Source organism: Apus apus, chromosome 15 (genome assembly GCF_020740795.1).
Source record: "Apus apus isolate bApuApu2 chromosome 15, bApuApu2.pri.cur, whole genome shotgun sequence".
Lineage (NCBI taxonomy): Eukaryota > Metazoa > Chordata > Aves > Apodiformes > Apodidae > Apus > Apus apus.
This window is the reverse complement of record NC_067296.1, coordinates 13,467,193-13,486,776: the sequence shown is the minus strand read 5'-3', so window position 1 is coordinate 13,486,776 and position 19,584 is coordinate 13,467,193. Positions and strand designations below refer to the sequence as shown.

General features: G+C 44.7%; 1 protein-coding gene across 1 annotated transcript in view; it reads right to left on the bottom strand.

The window, feature by feature from the left end:
- Positions 1-19,584, bottom strand: part of COL20A1 (collagen type XX alpha 1 chain) — a 44,992-nt gene continuing 25,408 nt past the window's right edge. Inside the window, exons 22-40 of the mRNA XM_051632959.1 lie at positions 17,934-17,972; positions 15,898-16,036; positions 14,053-14,195; positions 13,559-13,668; positions 12,628-12,786; positions 11,789-11,866; positions 11,242-11,328; positions 9,086-9,139; positions 8,313-8,408; positions 7,767-7,820; positions 7,365-7,418; positions 6,981-7,034; positions 5,920-5,991; positions 5,296-5,331; positions 3,913-3,979; positions 3,162-3,350; positions 1,748-1,825; positions 844-999; positions 1-357 (exon numbers count right to left, since the gene is read on the bottom strand). Coding sequence (XP_051488919.1) covers positions 344-357; positions 844-999; positions 1,748-1,825; positions 3,162-3,350; positions 3,913-3,979; positions 5,296-5,331; positions 5,920-5,991; positions 6,981-7,034; positions 7,365-7,418; positions 7,767-7,820; positions 8,313-8,408; positions 9,086-9,139; positions 11,242-11,328; positions 11,789-11,866; positions 12,628-12,786; positions 13,559-13,668; positions 14,053-14,195; positions 15,898-16,036; positions 17,934-17,972 — 1,679 coding nt within the window. The 3' untranslated portion in view covers positions 1-343. The remainder of the gene's footprint in view (positions 358-843; positions 1,000-1,747; positions 1,826-3,161; positions 3,351-3,912; positions 3,980-5,295; positions 5,332-5,919; positions 5,992-6,980; positions 7,035-7,364; positions 7,419-7,766; positions 7,821-8,312; positions 8,409-9,085; positions 9,140-11,241; positions 11,329-11,788; positions 11,867-12,627; positions 12,787-13,558; positions 13,669-14,052; positions 14,196-15,897; positions 16,037-17,933; positions 17,973-19,584) is intronic.

Genomic DNA, 19,584 nt, shown 5'->3' with positions numbered 1-19,584 from the left:
AAATGGGCAAAAATTATCTGTTATTTCTGAGCTTAAAAATACAATATTTGTCTTACAAATCTGTCAGCCTGCACCTCTGACTGTGTCTTTGTCCTGCTGTGGGACATGCAATGTGAGCTTCAACACTGCTGAAAAAGAGGGACGGGGATGACTCCTCTGAGCACAGGCTGGTTTGGTGGCATTAGTGTTTGATTTCCTTGACCATGTAGAAACGATGGGGCATTTAAAAACCCACAAACACCACATTTGGTGTTGAGGTTGCTGCTTCTCTTTAAGCGTGTGGAGCTTTCACCCAGAGCTTTCCAGTGCAAAGCAATGTCTTCAGCTGCCTCCGCACCAGTCATCAGGGGATGAAATCTGTGTGGAAAGGAGATGAGGCCACTGAGCAAATAAATAAGCCAGCATCAAGGAATGGTGTAGAATTAACCTTTTTGCCTTGTAAGTCTTTTGTTTGGTGCCAGTTATTTTCTTAATTTCCTAGGACTTCATACAATTGAGGCTCCATGAAATGTATGTGCAGGAACTGAGATGAGTTCCTCTCTATCCACCATGGAAATATTGCTTGGGACATTAAGAACTGAAGACACCGCTATGATCACTCCAGCTGCTCAACTACTGCTGCAGTTATGTGCTAAGCTATGAAGGATGGCTGGGAGCAGTCATCACTTGGATTGGCTTTTATCCATATGAGTTGCACATGAATCATCCTGATCACTTTGCAAAGGGCTTGCAGGACTGACAGAGCCTGAAGAAGGACCAGAGGTCTCTGCCTAGCTTAAGAGGAGTAACCAGAGATACCAGTTCTAAAATGATAACTTTTGCAGTGAGATAGTCAAGACATACCTCTTCTATCTGCCCCGTAACATCCGGAGATATCACAGCCCCCTGGATATCCAGGCTGCCCAGGCTGCCCTCTGACACCAGGAAAACCTGGAGGACCAGCATTCCCAGGGTAGCCCTTCGGACCTGGTTTCCCCAGCACAACTTCTCCCGGCGGTCCTGAAGGAGGAAGGAAGAAGGAGAAGCTCTGTGAGTCACAGCACATCTACTTTAGCTGTTTCAGTGTAAAACCTCTTCTATATTTTCTCCATCCTACATGGTAATTAGATTTTTGAGTATTGTTTCCTCACTTCAGTGGAAGAATCAGACCTGCCAGTTGAAAAACTCTTCTAATCTCAGTGATTCAGGTCTTATCCTTGAACTTCAGTGGACCCAGACAGAAAATCACCTTAACCCCAGCATCCATCTCAGAATCATTGCTTTTTGGGTCTTTGCATCTCAACTCTAAAAATTCAAATACAGAAAAACACATTTGAACACACTGTCTTGATAGTGCCTGGTTTGTCCATGGCAAACTTCCCACTGATTCCAAGGAACAGGGATCAAGAAGGAAGAGTACACCAAATCCTAACAGATTATTCAAAACCCCTTGTGCTCTATGAGCTGAATTTCTAAAGAGTTTCAGTGCCCTGAGAATCTGGTCTCGCATGCAAAAAGGCTGCAAAACTAACACTCTCTGGATGTGTCCCAGGTCCTTAAAATACATTATCTGGGAATGGGTCTCAGAGGGAAGAGGCTGCCTGGGACAATCTCTTACACCTTAGCAGAGAAGAATGACCCAGGATGCTGCTGACAGTGCTGGGGCAGGGAGGTCAATCTGCCTCACCACGGTGCTCCAAAGGCTGAAGGATGCTTTGAACCTGGAGCTCTGGATGGCCCCAATACAAAGAGGTTTTGTTCACTCTACCTGTTCTGCCTTTGGGTCCTTGGATCCCTTCCTCACTGGCTCCAGGCATCCCTTTTTCTCCTTTGGGCCCTGGGGCACCTAGTCACAGAGAGGAGATAAGTGTCACTTCACTGCATTTTGTATTTCAACCTGAATTACTTCTCCTGCAGTCTCCCCACCAGGCTCTTAGGTGTTGAGTTGCAGCCCTTGGCTACACTGAGAAATATCCATTTTCTTTAGTTCTGTCTGGGATCTACCGTCTTTTCCAGAGTAATCCATTGCTCATGACAAACAGGGCTCCAACCTGCATTGATTTGCAGCCTGATAGGGGTGAAAATGTAGACTTTTCTCAGAGAAATTCATAGCACTGGTGTTAGTGCACTGGCCTGAGCGTGAGGTCCGCTCCCATGAGTGGACATGGATCCCACACACATGGATCAGACACGTCACAGAGCTGAACCATCTCTTCAACCAGGTGCTAGTAAGCCAGGCTTCCTGTTTGCACATGAGATTGCTGGTGTCAGCAGTAGATCTCAGTGAAATAGGTGCATTTTGACAAACACCATTTTTCACATTTGTAAGACAAAAATATTTTAGCCAGCCTTGTCCTTAAGATTGGTTTTCAGTGAGATCTGCCTTCTCCCATCTCCTCACTCGACAGACTGGAAACATCTGCAGGTTGTTACTTCCCTTTTCTCTTAAGTGACATTTTTATAAGCTCTGCAGATAACCAGTTAAGACTGAACAGTGACAGAGCAAGGAGTTAAACAGAAAGTCTCTGTTTGCTCGGAGGTGTTAGGACGCTGCTGAAACCAACAGTTGTTGTTTTATTTTGACAGACAATTACTTAAGCCATTGACAAATGTTGCCTGCACATCTCAGCAAAACATATTCCAACCATTTCACTCATTCATGTCCAATAACTGATGCCACTTTCTGAGATTACATTAATCTATTTCTTTAGTCATGTGTGAAGCTTTTGTTGTTGCAGCTACTGCTCCAGAAACCTACTTTCACTTCCAATATTACTTCAGTTGTCTCACGCTTTCCTCCAACGTTTTCCAAGACCTGTAATTTCTGCCTGGAGGTGATCCCTTTCACCATGCCTTTATCCAAGTGGCTGCTTCTTTTGCTTTTCTGTAGGAAATGCCCCCTGCTCTCTAAAATGAAACTCTCCACCCTTCAAAATCTCCAAATTTGCCTTCCTCTCAAAGCAGAGCTTGCAAAAAAGAGTGAGCTGCATCTGCCTTCTCCCTACTCTTTGAGCCATCTAACATGGGATACTCTGCCCAGAACAGAGAAGCCCAAAAGGAACATAGTAATGAGATGTGATGAAATCATGTGTTATCTTTACTTTAGTGCCTGAGGCACTGAAATCTTTAGTTCAAGTATCAAAGATCTAGTAAAAAATGTTTAGGAAGACTTCTCTCTATACCTCTTTCTCCAGGATACCCATCTTTGCCTGGCTGACCAGGGAAGCCATTTTGTCCTCTTTCTCCATTGCTCCCAGGGGGACCAGGAGGACCTGGTGGTCCTGGTTCTCCTGGTTTTAATCTCTCTTCCCAAACAGGAACTGGCTTCCTTGCATGTTCATGGATGAAGGAGTCAAATTTCAACACATGAGCTGAGAAGGGAAGACAGAAAATGAATATTTCTTGGCTGGAAGATTCCAGAAAGAGGCAACGGGAGAGGATATTGTCTAACAAGGGACTTGAAATGATCAGCTGGTGCTAAGAGGCTGTCAAGCCAAACTGAGAAAGCCAGAAGCTGCAGGGTAAGATGCACAGCTCAGCCATGACTTTGCTGCCTGACCTTGGGAAACCACCACTCCTTTTGGTACATCACAGCACAGGAGCTTTACCAAAAAAGCCTCGTCTTGAGAGGAACCAGCACACAGCACCAAAAGAAGAATTTCTTTCAAATTAGTTTCAAGCTTTTCCATTTAAGAAACAACAGGGGCTTTGCCAAGTGCCAAAGGGTTTTCCAAAGAAACATTTCAGAGGTTTCTGTGTTAATGTCACCCAAGAAAACCAGTGTAGCAACGAGAGCCTGGGGTGGGACACACGCTGTGCTTGGTGCTCAGCACAGCAGAGGATGCAGGAGCTCCCAGGTCACTACAGCTTCATACCCTCTGCCCTCTGATTTTATTCACCTGGTTATACTGGTTATACTCTGGTTATACTCACTCTGAATCATCCGCTCACAAGCCTGGCTAACCAGCTGGTAAATTGTGGCCAAGGACTGTGGTTCCCCCTAAAGGGAAATATTTTTTAAATTAAAAAAAGAAACAACAAATCCCTCCCAAATATTAATATATCTTAAAAAGGATCGGTATCATAGTGCATGATAGCTCTCTGCCAATTCTTTTTGTCAGCTTGTGCTTCAGAGATATTAATCAGTGTGAAATGCATCTTTATTTATTTATCACAAAGCTCTGAAGCCATAAAATTGAAATTGGGAAACATTAATAATTCTTTTTCTCCTGCACATCAAAAAGCCCAGACCAAATCTCAATAATTACCAAAGCTACCAAAAACAGGAGAGCACATTTCCCTCTCAAATGTTATCAAAAAGTGTTGAATCTGTAACTCAGTGTTCTCTGATATGCAAAACATTTTGTATGATCAGATATTACAATGTCCTATCTTTGTCTAAATCTTTTATGAATATGAATTCTTACCATTATTGTATTCTGAATTAAACACCTCTGACAGGTTCTTCAGAAAGTTTCAGTTAAGTAGGGAGAACTTATAAAAGGTGCAAAAAGATGCTTTAAAAATAAGCACTGCAAAATTTCTTAACTAACCCACTTCATATTTGCAAAAACATTTCTAAACCACACAGCTCTGGCTGGATCACTGTGCAGATTACCCAGACTTAAACAAAAGCTTGGCACAACACCCACGGGAAGGAAAAAGGAAAATTCCACTGCAAAAAAAATGCACAGAAGAGGAAAAGTTGGTGAGAATGAAAGGAGAGTGGTGTTAAAAATTGTAATAGTGAAGCATTCACTTGAGACAAAAGCAGCCTGTCCAAAGCAGCTCACTCCTGTCTGAAGCCTAATTCACATATTCAGGGCTTGGCAATGAGACTCCTAGAAAGACTCAGGGTTTCTTTTGAACCAAAAGTCAGGATGAGAAAAACTTATTCTTGCAATAAATAACCTTCCAAGGCAGCACAGATCTGCTGCCTCAAAGGCTCAGTGCTGGGCTGTGCCAGAGGAGTGTTACAAATGAGACCCCTCTTGTGCAATACATGAAAAAAAATAACTCAATCAAGTGGGTTTGGTTTTTCCTTCTCAGAAAAGAGTGGATTTGAATCTGGCATTTCTTCTTTATGACTCCAAGTGATAGTAAGGAGCTCCTGAGGGCTGCAGGATCATTTATATCCCACCAGCACATCCAGTGTAGCTGAACAGGAAGGCAGCAGGCCACAGGGACATGAGGATACTCAACACCAGGAAGGTGTGTGTGTGTAAGCACAGCTTGTGAGGGACATCACCACATCCACTCTTCTTGAGTGTAGCACACACTGACAGCACTGCTGCCAAGAGCACCCCAAAAACTCACCTTCTCTCCTCTTTCTCCTTTTGGACCCGGCAGCCCCTACAGGAAAAGAAAAGGAAAAATAAAAGTCTGGGGAAAGGAAAAGCAGAAGGAAACAAAAGAATCCTTCGGGATGTGGGTTGCACTGGTGGGACATGGAGCATAGCTTTTTGCCCACCCTCTTTGTCATTTCCTTGTCTTCATGACAGAAGAGCTTCAAGCTCATAGAAATATTTTGGTTTCTTTTTTAGGAAAAAGAATAATAAAGCAGCAGGTGGAGCAGAGGCATAAAGAACCATCTAGAGGGATGCAGAAATTCCCCAAAACAATCTTAGAACAGATTTCCCAACACAGCAGGTATTTTTTAACACCTGAGGAGGGGAAATAACTGTCTTACATCAGAAATTTTCCTGGCTGTTGGATTTTGTGTTGCTTGGGAATCTACAGAGAGCAAAGGGAGGTGGGATTTGCTAAATGCTCTATCAGCAGTGAAGTAGCCTGGGCTTTGCACATCCAGACGTCTTAAGAAGGTTGAGTGAATAAAAACCACTCCTTAGCCTCTGAGGGAGAGCTGCTGAGGGAACAGCTTGGTTCCACTCAAATATTTCATGGCTTGGCCTTCTTGGACACCCAAAAGCAGAAACTTACTGTTGGCCCAACATCACCCGGAGGTCCCTTCTCTCCACTGCTGCCTCGGGAGCCTGTCACTCCTTGGAAACCCTGCAGACATTAATTACAAGACAGAGATTAAAGTCCAATTACTTCCTAACTTTCTTATTTTTCTGTTGGAAGCTGTCATCCCCCTGCAGCTCCAGGGCCAGCAGCAGTTTGAGTGTGGAGGACTCAAGCAAGGGCACTGTAGCTTTAAGTTTTATGTAAGTAGCCCATCCAGCCACGAGTCCAATGTTAAGAGTATATAATGTATGAGTCATGTTCCCATCATTTCCTATTACTGTCCCAATTACAGCTAAGGCAGCAAAGCAGAGTTTTGCCAGCAAACTGCAATGTGGTTTTTACCCTTACAGGCTTTAGATCCTTCATTTTATATTCAGATTAGACGTAGCCTAGAGCATAACCCTTCTCTTCAGCCTCCTAATACCACGCTGCTGTTTGCTTTTTCCTTTAAGACCTGTGTTTGCCTCTAATATTTTACAACAGTAACAGCAGCTTAGGGAGTGGGAAGTGCCTTCCCTGGTCATCTCTTTGTGAAATTTCTTTGCCCTTTGAAGCCATAAAGGGAAGAAAAAAATAAGCAAAAAAGCAATCAGTAGAAATATTTTCTTTGATAGTTTTCCAGCTATTATGTTTAAGTTCAGTAGAGATTAACAACTCTTCTGATCAGTGAGAATAAGTCTTCCAGGCAGCACTAGGACAGCTTTCAGAGCCTGCTCTGAAGGCAACAGTGCTTTCCTAGCATTTAGAAAGCTGAGGTTGATCCCTGCCAGCTCCACATCTTCCCAGAATGAGCATGTCAAAGTTATGAGGTGAATTCAACCTCAGCTTCCATTAACTCCATCAGAGCTACTGTGGGGCTTGATGCAAAGACATGAATCCCCATCTTAGACTATTCAGGACTTCCAAATTCCTGATATTTCAGCAGTGAGAACCAGTAACTATCAGACCTACCATCTAGACCAGGCTTTGGTGCCTCCAAATTAGCAGATGGATGTAAGTTCATAGATCTCAAGGTTCTGCTATCCTGTACTCACCCTTGGTCCAGGAGGTCCTGGGGGCCCAGCCGTGCCTTCTAGTCCCCTCACCCCCTGCAAAGCCAAATCCAGGCATTTAGTAACAAGAGGATTCAAAGAGATCTAGTAAGCAATGAGGTGATTACTCAATGTGCTGCTTATAACATAAGTGTGCTACAAATGGGGTAAGAAAAACATCCGCCAAGCAGGCAAGAAGGGTGGCAATGGTCAAATTTGACCAAGCCTGGTATGACCCCATTTTTTGTCCTTCAAATCTTTCTGTCTTTGTAAAAAGCTCATTCCCTTACATGCAGAGTGCATTAGAAGTGCTGGATGTTTTGTGTCTCTGCTCACAGCAGAGTTTTAGGCACCCATGCATGAAAACTCAGAGATGAGGTATTTTACCTTTGCACCTTGAAGACCATCCCTGCCTGGAGCTCCCTGCACACCAGGAATGCCCTGTAGATCAGAATTGTGGGCTAAGGTCATTATCTGATTCTTATTGCCCTAATTAATCTCATTACAGGGACATAAAGAGACAGAGTTATTTGTTAAACAGAGCAATTGTTGTTATCCCACTTTTAATTCCATGCCTTAGTTCCATTATATCTCCCTTCCAGACAGGTCTATTTTTCCTGCACCCCCTGACTCAGTTTCCCTTAGGAAAGGGATGTCACTCCAAATGAAAGACAGTTTCCAAGCACACAACAGTAGCAACTCTTTGGCTTTTCAAGCTTCCTTAAAGCAGTTACTGGGAAAAATGGGCAAATCCTTGAGAGAATTAAAACTTATGTTGTCTACCATTACCTGCATGCCAGGACTTCCAGTGTCTCCTTTCTCCCCTTTAATTCCTGGTGGTCCCTTGGATTAAACAAAGCACATAGTGAGGCATGCTGCAGCATCCTTTAAGGCAAACAGCAGCCTGCTGCTTCCCATCCGTGCCCCAGGCTGCTCCTGCTCTCTGCTGTGAAAAGGGAACTGAAGCCACAGCACGTGCCTGGGGATTCTGCCATCCCAGGCACACACACAGCAGCCTCCACCTCCACTCCTTGCCAAGCACTGATGATCATTGCAAATAAAAATGCCTGAATACTCCACTGGGCTGTTTTCACTAAAAGCACATTAGGGAGAGTCTGGACAAAAACAGTCTTTTGCCAGAACAACTGATTGCAGAGCTCTGTCAGCAGGAAAAAAAATCATCATCTCTCTCTAGTGCAGCTGTCCAGACGTTAGAAAGGATGATGTAAAAGCATAGATCATGTTTTGGGGGCTTTACTGAGACACCCATTGCTGAGACATGCTCTTACTGCAAGGAGTAAGTGAAAAAAAAAGGCTGTGGAAGAGGTCACATACCACAGGACCCTGAACAGTGATTCCTTGGGAACCTGGAGAGCCTTGCTGGCCGCTAGGACCCTCCGGCCCTACTTGTCCTGGTGGGCCTGGTTCACCCTGAAGACAAAGACATGAAATCATAAGGAAAGAAAACAATTAGTACCTGCTCTCCATGTGGGCTGCACTGCACAACCTGGGTCAGCATGAGTCATCCAAAGGATGTAAGATAAAGTCAGGACAGTGAGGGGATTTCTAGTAACCTCAGCTGCCCCTGGTGCACCTTCCATGGGAGAAGACAGCAAAGCTGCTACTGGTGTTTTGCAAAGCATGATTCCCCTTCCCAAGCAGTGGGTCATTCCTGTTATTCCACATGGGCAGAGAGCAGCCTCACTCTGCTCTGGCCCAGAGCAGTACCTACCTGTTTGGGTTGGAGGCTTGGCAGCCAGAACAAGCCCAGCACAAAGACACCATTTTCCAGTCAGGCAGCCTCGAGAACATTGCTGACCACGTTCATTGCATGAACTCAGCTGGATCTGGCTCATTGCCTCCACTTCCAAAGCCCAGCTGAGCATTTAATTAACAATAAGGGATATCATCCTCCTCAACGCTTTAGTCTTTAAGGCTGTTTGGGCTCTGCTTGTTGTAGAGAGGCAGTCCCCAGCCCAAGGAGTCAGCTCAGACCAGGAATGGACACCTCCAGCAGCTCTACCAGCTGGGCCTGGACCCCTGCGTCCTGCCTCTCACACAGCCTGAAGCAAACAGAGCCAGAGCTTGGTTTGAATATCTGGACTCACCTTGGGTCCTGGCTCCCCCTGCTCTCCTTGAGGTCCTCTCCTCCCCGGGCTGCCCTGCCAATAGGACACAAAGCTGCTGTTAGGAAGATCATCATCCTTATTGCAGTGTAACCAGGAGCTAGAGGGCAGAAGTTGGTGCACTTTGCTGGCTAGAGTGAAGGATGTTTCCTGCCCCAGAGAGCTCCCAGCAAACAGGGACAATGAGAAAATTAATCCAGTCATCCAGCACATGTGGAAAAGGGGAAAAGAAAGGAACAGCAGAACCTCTGCATGTCTGGCAGTGGGTACCTTTCACCCACCCCCAGCAGGGAGAGATGGAGTTTCAACCTGTTCAACCTCTTTTCTCCAACTGCCCCAGCACATCTGTGCTGAGGCAACATCACATATGAACATGGGAGCACACTTGAGAAGAAAAAGAGATGCTCACATCTTCAAGCAACTATGTTGAGTTTTGAAAGAGAACAGACACACTGTGAGACTGGGGACAGCAACAGGCTCTGCAGAGACCTGGCTTAGCTCTGCATCTGCATAACTGCTGGATGGAAAGAAGAACTCAATCTTCTGGCATGAACCAGTATTGTGTGAACTTCTGACATCTTAATCTGAAAGTTTCTATTCTTGAATCTAAAAAACTTAAATGGATTTAAATGAAGCAGCACAGGCAGGGATCTTTGGGAAAGGTGGTTTTAGAAACACCCAGAATCTCATTTCAGAAGTCACTTGGGCCTGGTCAAAAACATTCATTAAGGACAGTGATAAATACAGGGTGGGACATAGTCTTGCTAACTGGAGTTTTAAAAATAGCAACGAGTAGTCTTGTAACTGCAGCAAATTACCAAGGGTTTAGTGATGTGAGGATAAGGTTATATATCAAAACTGGATTTTCTCTAATGCTTAAGAGAGCCCTGCACTTTAAAGAGTTGTACTGTGGAGAAGTTTAAAGCACAGGGCAATGCAAACTGATAATTATGCACTTAGGATATAGAAGCAAACTATGATAATGGAGTGTGCTTCCACTAGAATGAGCACTTAATTACTGTGCAATGAGGCACTGTCCCTTCCAAAGAGTGGAATTGAATTCACAGCCAAACCAAAGTAAAGCAAGAGGTAATCTGAAACCTTCTGACTTGAGCAAGGAGGCCAATGCCCTCCAGAAAAGCATCTGGAGGGTTGAAAAGGGGTGCTCTGGATGGGCTGTCAGGTTTTGCTTGCTTTGTGCAAATAAAATATTATTCTCATTATTTTCCCCAAGCTCCAAAAAGTAAACTTCATGGTTAACTGCTTCCTAGTATTTGACTGAAAGGTTTTCTCCTGCAATTCAAGCCCATGGTGACTCTCCTGCATCCAAAAGAGACAAAATATTGCCTTTGCCCTGTCCCTGAGCATGTTAAATACTTAGTGACTGGAATCACTTCCCCCAGGTTGCCTTCAGGGTTGTCTTGCAGGTCACATTCACTGTAAAGAGAGAGAGATTTGGGGACAGACAAGACTGCAAAGTCTCCCCTTTCTCTCTACACTGTCCACCCACATAGACACTCATAAGGCTTCTACCTAACACAGAAACAAGACAGAAAGGTTTTGTGGACAGTATTTTTTTCATTTACAAAGAGTTTCACAGCCTCCAATCCATAAAATCTCTGCAGGCTCTGAGAGTGACCTGTCCTTCTCTTCTAAGAGGATTAACATGGCACCAGGAACTGCTCAGCCTGTTCCCAGCTGGACCTGTTGTGGTGCCAACTCCCCATCTCCCCATTTCACCAGCATCTGAAATCTGAAGGGCGTTTGGCACAAGGAGAGCATCACAGCTCCCAGAGATAGGAGAAGAGGAAATGGCTTCAAGTTGTGCCAGGGGAGGTTTAGATTAGATGTTGGGAATTATCTCTTCACTTAAAGGGTTGTTTGGCCATGGCACAGGTAGTGGTGGAGTCAGCATCCCTGTAGGGATTTGAAAGGTGTGTAGATGTGGTGCTGAGGGATGTGGTTTAGTGGTGGAGTTGGTGTCATTAGGTTGACAGTTGGACTTGATGATCTTAAGGGTCTTTTCCAACCCGAATGATTTTAGAACCTCGTGGAGCCCCAGGAACCTTATCCTCATGCCCAAACAACATGAAGCAAGACCTGTATGTGCAATGTCCTGCATGGAAGGGGAAACTTACAGGGGGCCCTGGAGGTCCTGGCAAGCCCGGGCGGCCAGAAGTACAAGAGCAGGCAGGAGCAATGGTAGGACAGGTCTCCTCATCCCTCTGAAATTAAATCAAGACACAGTGACATGAGCAGCTGCGTTGCAAGAATGGGATGGATCACAGGTAATATTTTCAGTGTTTCAAAATTCAGCCCTTCAGTGGGAGAAAAGCAGAAATTATCTCTACTCTACTGAGAGATTTTTGTGAGCAATTAACTGCCCTATTTCTCCATAAAATAACAAGTTTAGATAAATAAATAAAATAGGAACCAGCCCTCCCTGAAATTTGCATAACATAGTGGAACATATAATTTTTTCCTTCCTAAGTATTAACATGACCCACAAAGCAAATTTCTGTCTTGAGAAGAAATCTTGAAAGGAAGGGGGGGGGGGGGGCAGGGTGAAGATAAAGGTTTTCCTCAAGTCTATCAAAATTATTTGCAATGTCACTTTGGTGCCATGGACTTGTTCCACCATCCCCAGCTCCATGTCCATCAGCAGAAAGGTCCCTCTTGTCTTACCAAAGCAGGGAGGTCACAGCATCTGTCTCCTTCTGCCCCGATGCTGCTGCACAGGATCTGCAAACCCTGCAGCTGGAACTGTGCAAAGACAGAGTTTGACAAGAAAGTAACTTTGGCACATGTACTCCATCACCAAATCCCAAGAGCTAAAAATTATTTTCAGGGATGATCTGACTGGATTCTTCCATGTGGCTCCAGCTATAATTGTGCCCAAACAAGCCACAATGTGAAAAATACCCCTGGGCCATTCTTTCCACTCCATGTGTTTCACAGTGAGCAAGCTGTGCAGCCCAGGAGTGTGACATGCAGCACACAGATACAGAAGAGCCCTGCAGATTAAACAACATTTAAAGATATCTTAAATTGAATCAGGTTCCACTATAGCCAGTAAGGAGACACTCTCATCACTCCTTCTGCTGTCCTCTCAAGGGCACCTGAGCTGTGGAAGATGTGAAAGTTTTCTGGGTTTGAAAGGCAAAGGGGGTAGGGACAGCACGAAGCTCTGGGTTCCTTAGCTAGACCTGTCCAGCCGAGCTGCCAGCAGGGAGGATCTGGGAGGGGGCACAATGCTGCTGGCTGAAGGCATCTCCAGGACATGCTCACGCTGCTGCCTCTGGTGAGCAGAGGTGGGAGGCAAGGGGGAGAAACCTGGTGCTAGGAAAGCTCATTAGAACGGCAGAGATCAGCAGGATCAGGACTTGGCTACGTGTCACAGCAGCCCTTGGAGATTCTCAGAGCCAGAACCATGAGATGATGGCACTCCTCTCCATCTGCCCAGCCCAGGCAGCTCCAAATGCAACCCCACCTCCCTCCAACAGCACATACTGCTGAGGACTCACCGGTACAGACCCGCTCCTGGGTCCCCGGGTCCTTGTCACCTTTCCCAGCATGATGAAGCCAGCAGTGGAGATGCTGCCCACCGTGTTGATGGGTTTCTCTGCTATTTTCTTACAGTCCACATAGAGTTTGATCTTGAAGTGGCTCACGGCCACGTGCACCTGGGTGGTGAGTGGAAAGAGGCAGGTTGGAGCTCTGTGACAAGGTGGGAGATGTTTTTAAAGACAGTCCTGCCTTCTGCCCCATTCCCAGACTGCTCCTGTCACTAGTGGTCTGGGTTTAATGACCAAATGGCTCAAGGGGGCTAAGGAAGAAGTTTCAGTATATGCTATGTCTGCTGTACAACACTCCACTTCTCCCTGCTGCTCCCCTCACCTCTCCCTAGGAGAAGCCTTTCTGGAGTTGTAATATTAAATAATTTCATTTTCAAACTACCTGAGTAATAAAACTTCCTACAGATAGTGATAAGATATGCTCATTCCCCATTCGTTTGGAATATTTTTGCTCTGAGGACATATATGGCCAACCCCCCCCCCTCCCCCCCATTATGAGTGCTGTGGCGGCTTTGTCACAAGACTAGATTTATTTTGTTCCTTCCTTCCAGAACTAAGTGGTCATCAAAATCTCAAATAAATAAAGTTTAATTTTAACTTTTTCCTTGCTATTAAGACCTAAAGTCCCCTCAGTTTTGGAGTTTCTGGGGGAGAGGGAAGCAAATAACATGTCAAAGTCACGTTTTGAACGTGGAATGCTACTTAATTCTCTACAATCATAAATTCCAGCATATCAAAGAGGTTTGCCAGTTCCCCAAGCAATCTGGATGCAAAGCATTTGCATAATCACTCCTCACTTTGAACAATGCACATTGATGGCATATTACTCTCAGACTGGAGTGAGATCGTGAGCCACATTTCTCCCTCTCTTGATAAGGACCTTATGAAAACTCCCATAGAAAATCTTCTTCACTTCCTGCTGGTCAAAGGAGACTTCCTGTAAGTCAGCCTTGTAGTCATGATTGAAATAGGTCAAGGTTTTCTTACTGGCTACAGGGAAAACAGGACAAAAAACAGTTTCAAATTAAAAGATAAAATCATTTCACTCACAGACTGAAAAATAGTAAATAAGTAGGCTTAAATATGGTGAATGACTTTGTATGTTACCATGAAATAATTCTAAACAGTGGAAAAGAGAAAAAATATGTAACAATAAAGAATATGTAACAAGTAGAATAAAAATGTCTTTTAATTGCACCAGGCAGTATTTAAAATACAGAGCTGGCAGCAACAACAAAGCTTCCCCAAAGCTGCTGCTGTAGCACGAGAGCATTAAAACATGAAAACTTCCCAAGCAAATACCAGAAAGAGTTCTGCTGCTCACAGAAGTGTTTGCAAATACCTGAATGGAACGTATTCAACAAGAAACCTTACGGTCAAGGTTAACACCAAGAAGGGGCTGGAAGTCCTCGTCTGTTACTTGCCACACAGCAAAGGGCTCCCTGGGGGTGTCGGGCAGGAGGCGCAGGAGGACGCTGATGGTGTGCTCAGGGGGGATGGCAAAGAGGTGGACATCACTGGAATGAGATGAGCAAGGTTCAGGGGCAGCACCCACCACCTTACAGAGAGGGCTCATCCATCACAATTCCTGGGCAGAGTAGCCTGGAAAAGCTTCACCCTTGGGAACTGAGCACGCCAGGAGGGAGCCTGGCCCCACTTTTGTGCATCCCCCTCAGGCTGCTGATCCTGTGCTGAGTGATGTGCCCTCGAGGAGCCAAGAGGGAGAGCCAGGGGAGCAGTGGGTGTCAGGCCATCACTGCCAAAGCTGCCCAGGGGAATGCCAAGGCACAGCCAGTGCAGCCTTCATAGTTTTCAAAGCAGAGCCCAGCAGTAGCTTACAGCACACCCTTGCCAGGCTCCAAAACACTCCCCTGGGTCTCCTCTTCAAGAATGGTTGTCATGTGGCATGGGGTAAAGCTTTAAGCCTTAGCAGAAATGAGTGTAAGTGTCCTTCAGGGATAAGCAAAGAGAATGCCCCTTCTGGTCCCCACATCCCAGCTGCAATATCTGGGCTGGGAGGTGACAGCCATGAGCAAGCAGAGCTGCCTGGCACCACCCAGCCCCCTCTGCAGCCAGTGCCAGAGCTGCCAGGGCACAGTGGGCAGGAGCAGCCGCAGCCTGAGGGCACCAGGCAAGGAGGAAGGTCAAATTGGTTATGCCTGAAATACATCTGCAATCCGAACAGGACACATTTGCATGGGCATGCACTAAACTCATCAAGCCTCTTTTCAGGACTGATTCATAAGTAATGTCGGGGTCTTATTTCTGTGTCTCTTACTGAAAGAGCAGTGTCCTTGAAAGTATGTATGTATATTTATATCTATATATGTACCAGCTGAACAAAAGGATTTGCCTATAACTTTCTGAGTATTTAAACCAAAGAGTTCTCTGAATCTCTCTCGCTCTGTTTATTTTAAGAAGCTTTGCTTCTTTAATTGAGATTAAACTGAGCTATGCCTCAGTAATTAGGCTTTAAACAAAGTAGTACTGAATGTCAGGAACCAGACAATTCCTGATTTATAGTTTTAAAAAAATGAGTGAGGTCATGGGAGCTGCCTGGCCCTCTTGGGACCCTGTGGAGAAGTGTCATGTGTAGCCAAACAGGGCCAAGTCACAGCCCAGTCAGTGGTTATTCCCTCTCATCAATAACCACCAAGCTGCAGAGAGCAGCTATGAGACAGATATTTATTAGAGCAAAGATCTGTCTCCAAAGTGGAGATGCTGGGAGAAGGGATTGAAGATGAAAATGTGACCTCAAACTGCCATCACCAAAGAGTTCGTGGTTGTGGACAGAATGGCTGAAGAACTGTGCAGTGTCCACAGGGGACATGATCCGTGTGTCCATCATGGCAACTGACACTGCTGGAAACAGTGATTTTGTAACCAAGAAAAACCTCACTGTGAAAGTGTGTGGCTGCACAAAAAATTAGAATATTCCTATTGTGTTCCCTTAACTTCTGCATGACATATTCCTTACTCATCTTGAAGAAAGTCAGAGATTAATTCTCATTACATTCAGGAAAAATACTCTGGTGATCTTTTTGGTTCTTCCCAGAACCTACAGCTTCATTTAGTGAATTTAATAATTTCATTTTGAAGTTGCCAATGGGGATGCACCACTCATGCACAAACCAGCAACCTTCCTTTGCTGTGAGCATAGCCAATGTGTGTTGATGAGAGTGATGATGAGGGTGACACTGGTCACAGCTCTGCTCCCACCTGGTCCTCAGGGTGAGCTGAATGTCTCTGAACAGGGTGAAGGTTCTGGAACTGCTGAACACAAATGGCTCCATAGCCACCCCTTTGATGGAGGCATATTCCTTTTCTACTAGGCCAAAAGCTTCCATCATATCAAATCCTGGGACAAAGAAAAATAGGAAAATAAGAGGTTAGAAAATATTGCAGAGCATGAAAAATTAGCTTCTAGTTAGAAGAAAGCAATAAGAACACCATAGCAACACAGGCATCAGCAAGGCTTTGATGGCTCACTAGAAACCTGGAGTGTGCTCCACAAGTGGCAGCCAAGGAAAATAGCTTGTGTCTGTATCCTCTGCACACATTTACTGTAATCTTCTCTTGGAGAAGAGCAGACTAAAGATGGAGACTTTCACAGTTGTGTTTTCAAATCTCCAGAATGAAGAACAAATGAGAAAGAAGTCACTCCATCTACTTCTCCTTTTCAACTAGATGCAGAAACATTATCTTCAAAAGACATGGAACTAGTCCAGTAATTGCTAGGAGGGAGAGAGAATTATTTCTGCTCTGAAATGCCTTATATGTAAAAGTAAAAAAAAAAAATTGGCAAAGAACTTTAAAATATGAAGAATTCCATTTATCTGTATTTTGATGAGACTTCCAGGGTTGATCTGCCTTATGTGCTCTGCAGAGATTCTCTCCTGACATCTCTGACATGGCCTCACTGGCTCATGCAGCTTCATCTCACTCTCTCAGCTCATAATTGAAGTGCCAAGTAATTTTGTCATTTCAGTTTCTGTTCAGCAAGACAAGATCTTGCAATTGGGATTCTTTTTTTTTAGTTTATCTGAGTTTGCAGCAGGCTGGGATGAAGGAGATAGCTCATACTTTAGCAAATGGAAAGGCAACAACTTCATTACAATGTGGTCCTTTCAGTCTGGAGTCCCTCATCTCTTCACCATGTACAATCTTCTGCAGGTTCTTGGCTGGAATAGTTATTTTGCCCGGGGTTGGTCCAGGTTGGTTATTATTTTTTTTTTCCAGCAGTACTAGGGAGTTTGCCAAAGGAAATTACCTACTTGAGAGCCATTTATCTCTGATATGGAGCTTCTGGTACTTCCTTAAAATATGCAGGAAATACAGTAAAGACTGAAAATAAAGCTTGAGTCACAATTATAAACATGCTGTAATACACTCATGTTATTAGCAGATCATGAATCTGCCATGTAAGTGTCATTGAGCTGCTGGGGAAATGGGCCACTCCTGCTACCTCTGTCAAGGAGGAGAAGGAGAGGCCAACACTTGTGGTGGCTTTATAATTTGGTTGCTTTGGCTTCTGCATGAGTAGACAAGGCAACAGCAGCAGGAGCTTCCTGGGCAGGGCTGCTCATCTCTGAGAGCTGCGAGGGCTGAGAGCTGAGAGGAGATAAAGTGACTCAGCCACCAAGTAACAGCAGAGCCAAGAGCTGAAGCCAATTTCTCAGTCTCACCCAAAACTTCCTGGGAAGAAGGTGATATGACTTTATAAGCAGGACTAATTGCTTTCTAAATAGCAGATCCACAGAGCAGCCCCAGCAGTGTGAAGAGGGGTTACAGCACAGACAGGAGAAGTGGGAACTTGCTACCAGAGCTCAGTCTGTACAGCTTGACTGCAGAGAGTTCCCTGGGGACCTGAACCCCCTCCTCTGCAGGATGCAAGGAGGACATGGAGACAGACTGAGAGCTTTTCTTAAATAGCCCATATGAGTTAAGAACTGAAACACTCTTGAGATTCAACAGCTGTTTGAAGCCTCGCTTCCTTAAGGTCAGTGAAAATCCCAGCATTAACCACCAACAGCTGAGAGCAGGAGCTGGTGGAACAGCAGGAATACCAATTCCATGACGGCAGAAAGTTTTTCCACCTCATATAGGGTATTCCCCTATTTCATTTCTCAGACTCTCCCCTTTTCCCCTGGGACACGGGAAACCATTTTCCTTCTGCTCAGGTCTTGCATATTTCTCTAAAGTCAAACCCAAAGAGTTGTTCCCACATTCCCAGCCCAGCTGAGATGCTGCTGTACCTCGTTGGGAGCCTTCAGCAGAGCTGATGGGGGGACAGGCTGTGAGGAGGGAAAAAAAGGAAAAACTATTAGGGAAAAAACACAGTAGGGTATTACGGGAAAATAAATAAATCAATGCACACAGTTCCTTTAGGCAGAGCAATGGAAAAACACAGCAAACCTGAGAATATTCTACATCTTAATTCAGAGCCTGGCTTTTAAGCTTTTTGTATATATGGAGAGAGAGAGAATTTTTGTTTCTGCAAACATAAAAGTTATTCCCTGGCTTGCCCATCACAAAAATAAAAGCACTCTTTCATCATCAAACATCTTCATAATGGCTTTCTTTTGACTAAAAAAAAAGATAATAAATCTTATGAAGAACGTTTGAAGGAGCTGGGAATGTTTAGTTTGAGGAAGAGGAGGCTGAGGGGAGATCTCATCAGTCTCTACAACTACCTGAAAGGTCATTGTAGAGAGGTTGGTGCTGGTCTCTTCTCACAGGTAATTAGCGACAGAACAAGAGGAAATGGCTTCAAGCTGCAACAGGGGAGGTTTAGACTGGACAGTAGGAAAAAAAATCACAGCAAGAGTGGTCAGATACTGCACCAGGCTGCCCAGGGAGGTGGTGGAGTCACCATCCCTGGATGTGTTGAAGGGTCGTTTGGAGGTGGTGTTGGCGGAGACGCTTTAGGGGAGAACTTTGTAAAGTAGGGATGATGGTTGGACTTGGTGATCCCAAGGGGCTTTTCCAACCTGAATAGTTCTATGATTCTATGAACTCACCTGGCACTTTACAATATGTAATACAAGGGAGCATCATGTTCCACAAGTTTCTCTTTAAAACCAGACAGAAACCCACCGGTTATTTTTTTGAAGCAGTGCTTTTACTGCAGCATGCACCTTAGTGGTGCTGTAAAATCAAGATGGATACCTGCAATTCCAAATTTTGTACCTGAAACCCAAAATACACACAGCAAAAATATGTATCTCAAGCAGAGATTTTGGCTTTTGAACTCTTTAAGGAAACACACAGAGTTTTGACACAGATTTGCAGCTTGTCTTTCAAAAACTCCCTCAATGAATCCTTGAGGATGCCACAGGACAGAGAGAAAAACCAGAGGAGAAAAGGCTGGAAGGTGAGGCTGGAACACAAAGCCCCACGATTATGAGCACTCTCCATTTAGAAGGCTCAGGTAAGGGGGTGTTTTAGAAAGCAACACAAAAATACTGCTTTCAGTTATCTGCTGCTGTGTAAATCCCAGGCTGTGGATGCCAGATGGAGCTGGGACAAAGGGAATGCTTGATGCAAAAGGAGAAATGTCCCTGAAAATCAAGGACACTTGATAAGATGGGTTATTTCATAAATGGTTTTCTAGGTCATCAGTACAATAGAATCCAGCAGCTCATTATACTGAAGCTTCTTTACAGCCTTGCTATTGCTATTCCTGCATCAAGGCCATTTCATACCTCCCCACAAAAGCAAGGCTTCCTATTATCCACACAAACTTTTGTAAAATGTGTAAAAAAATGGAAAAGGGATGAAGTATCCTCTCCAAGGCAGCTGAGATTCCTAAGTCTTTAGGAGACCACTCTTTATGATCCAGACACAGATGAAAGAAAGGGCACCGAAACCTTGGCCTTGATGACCATGGAACTGCTGAAACTAGGA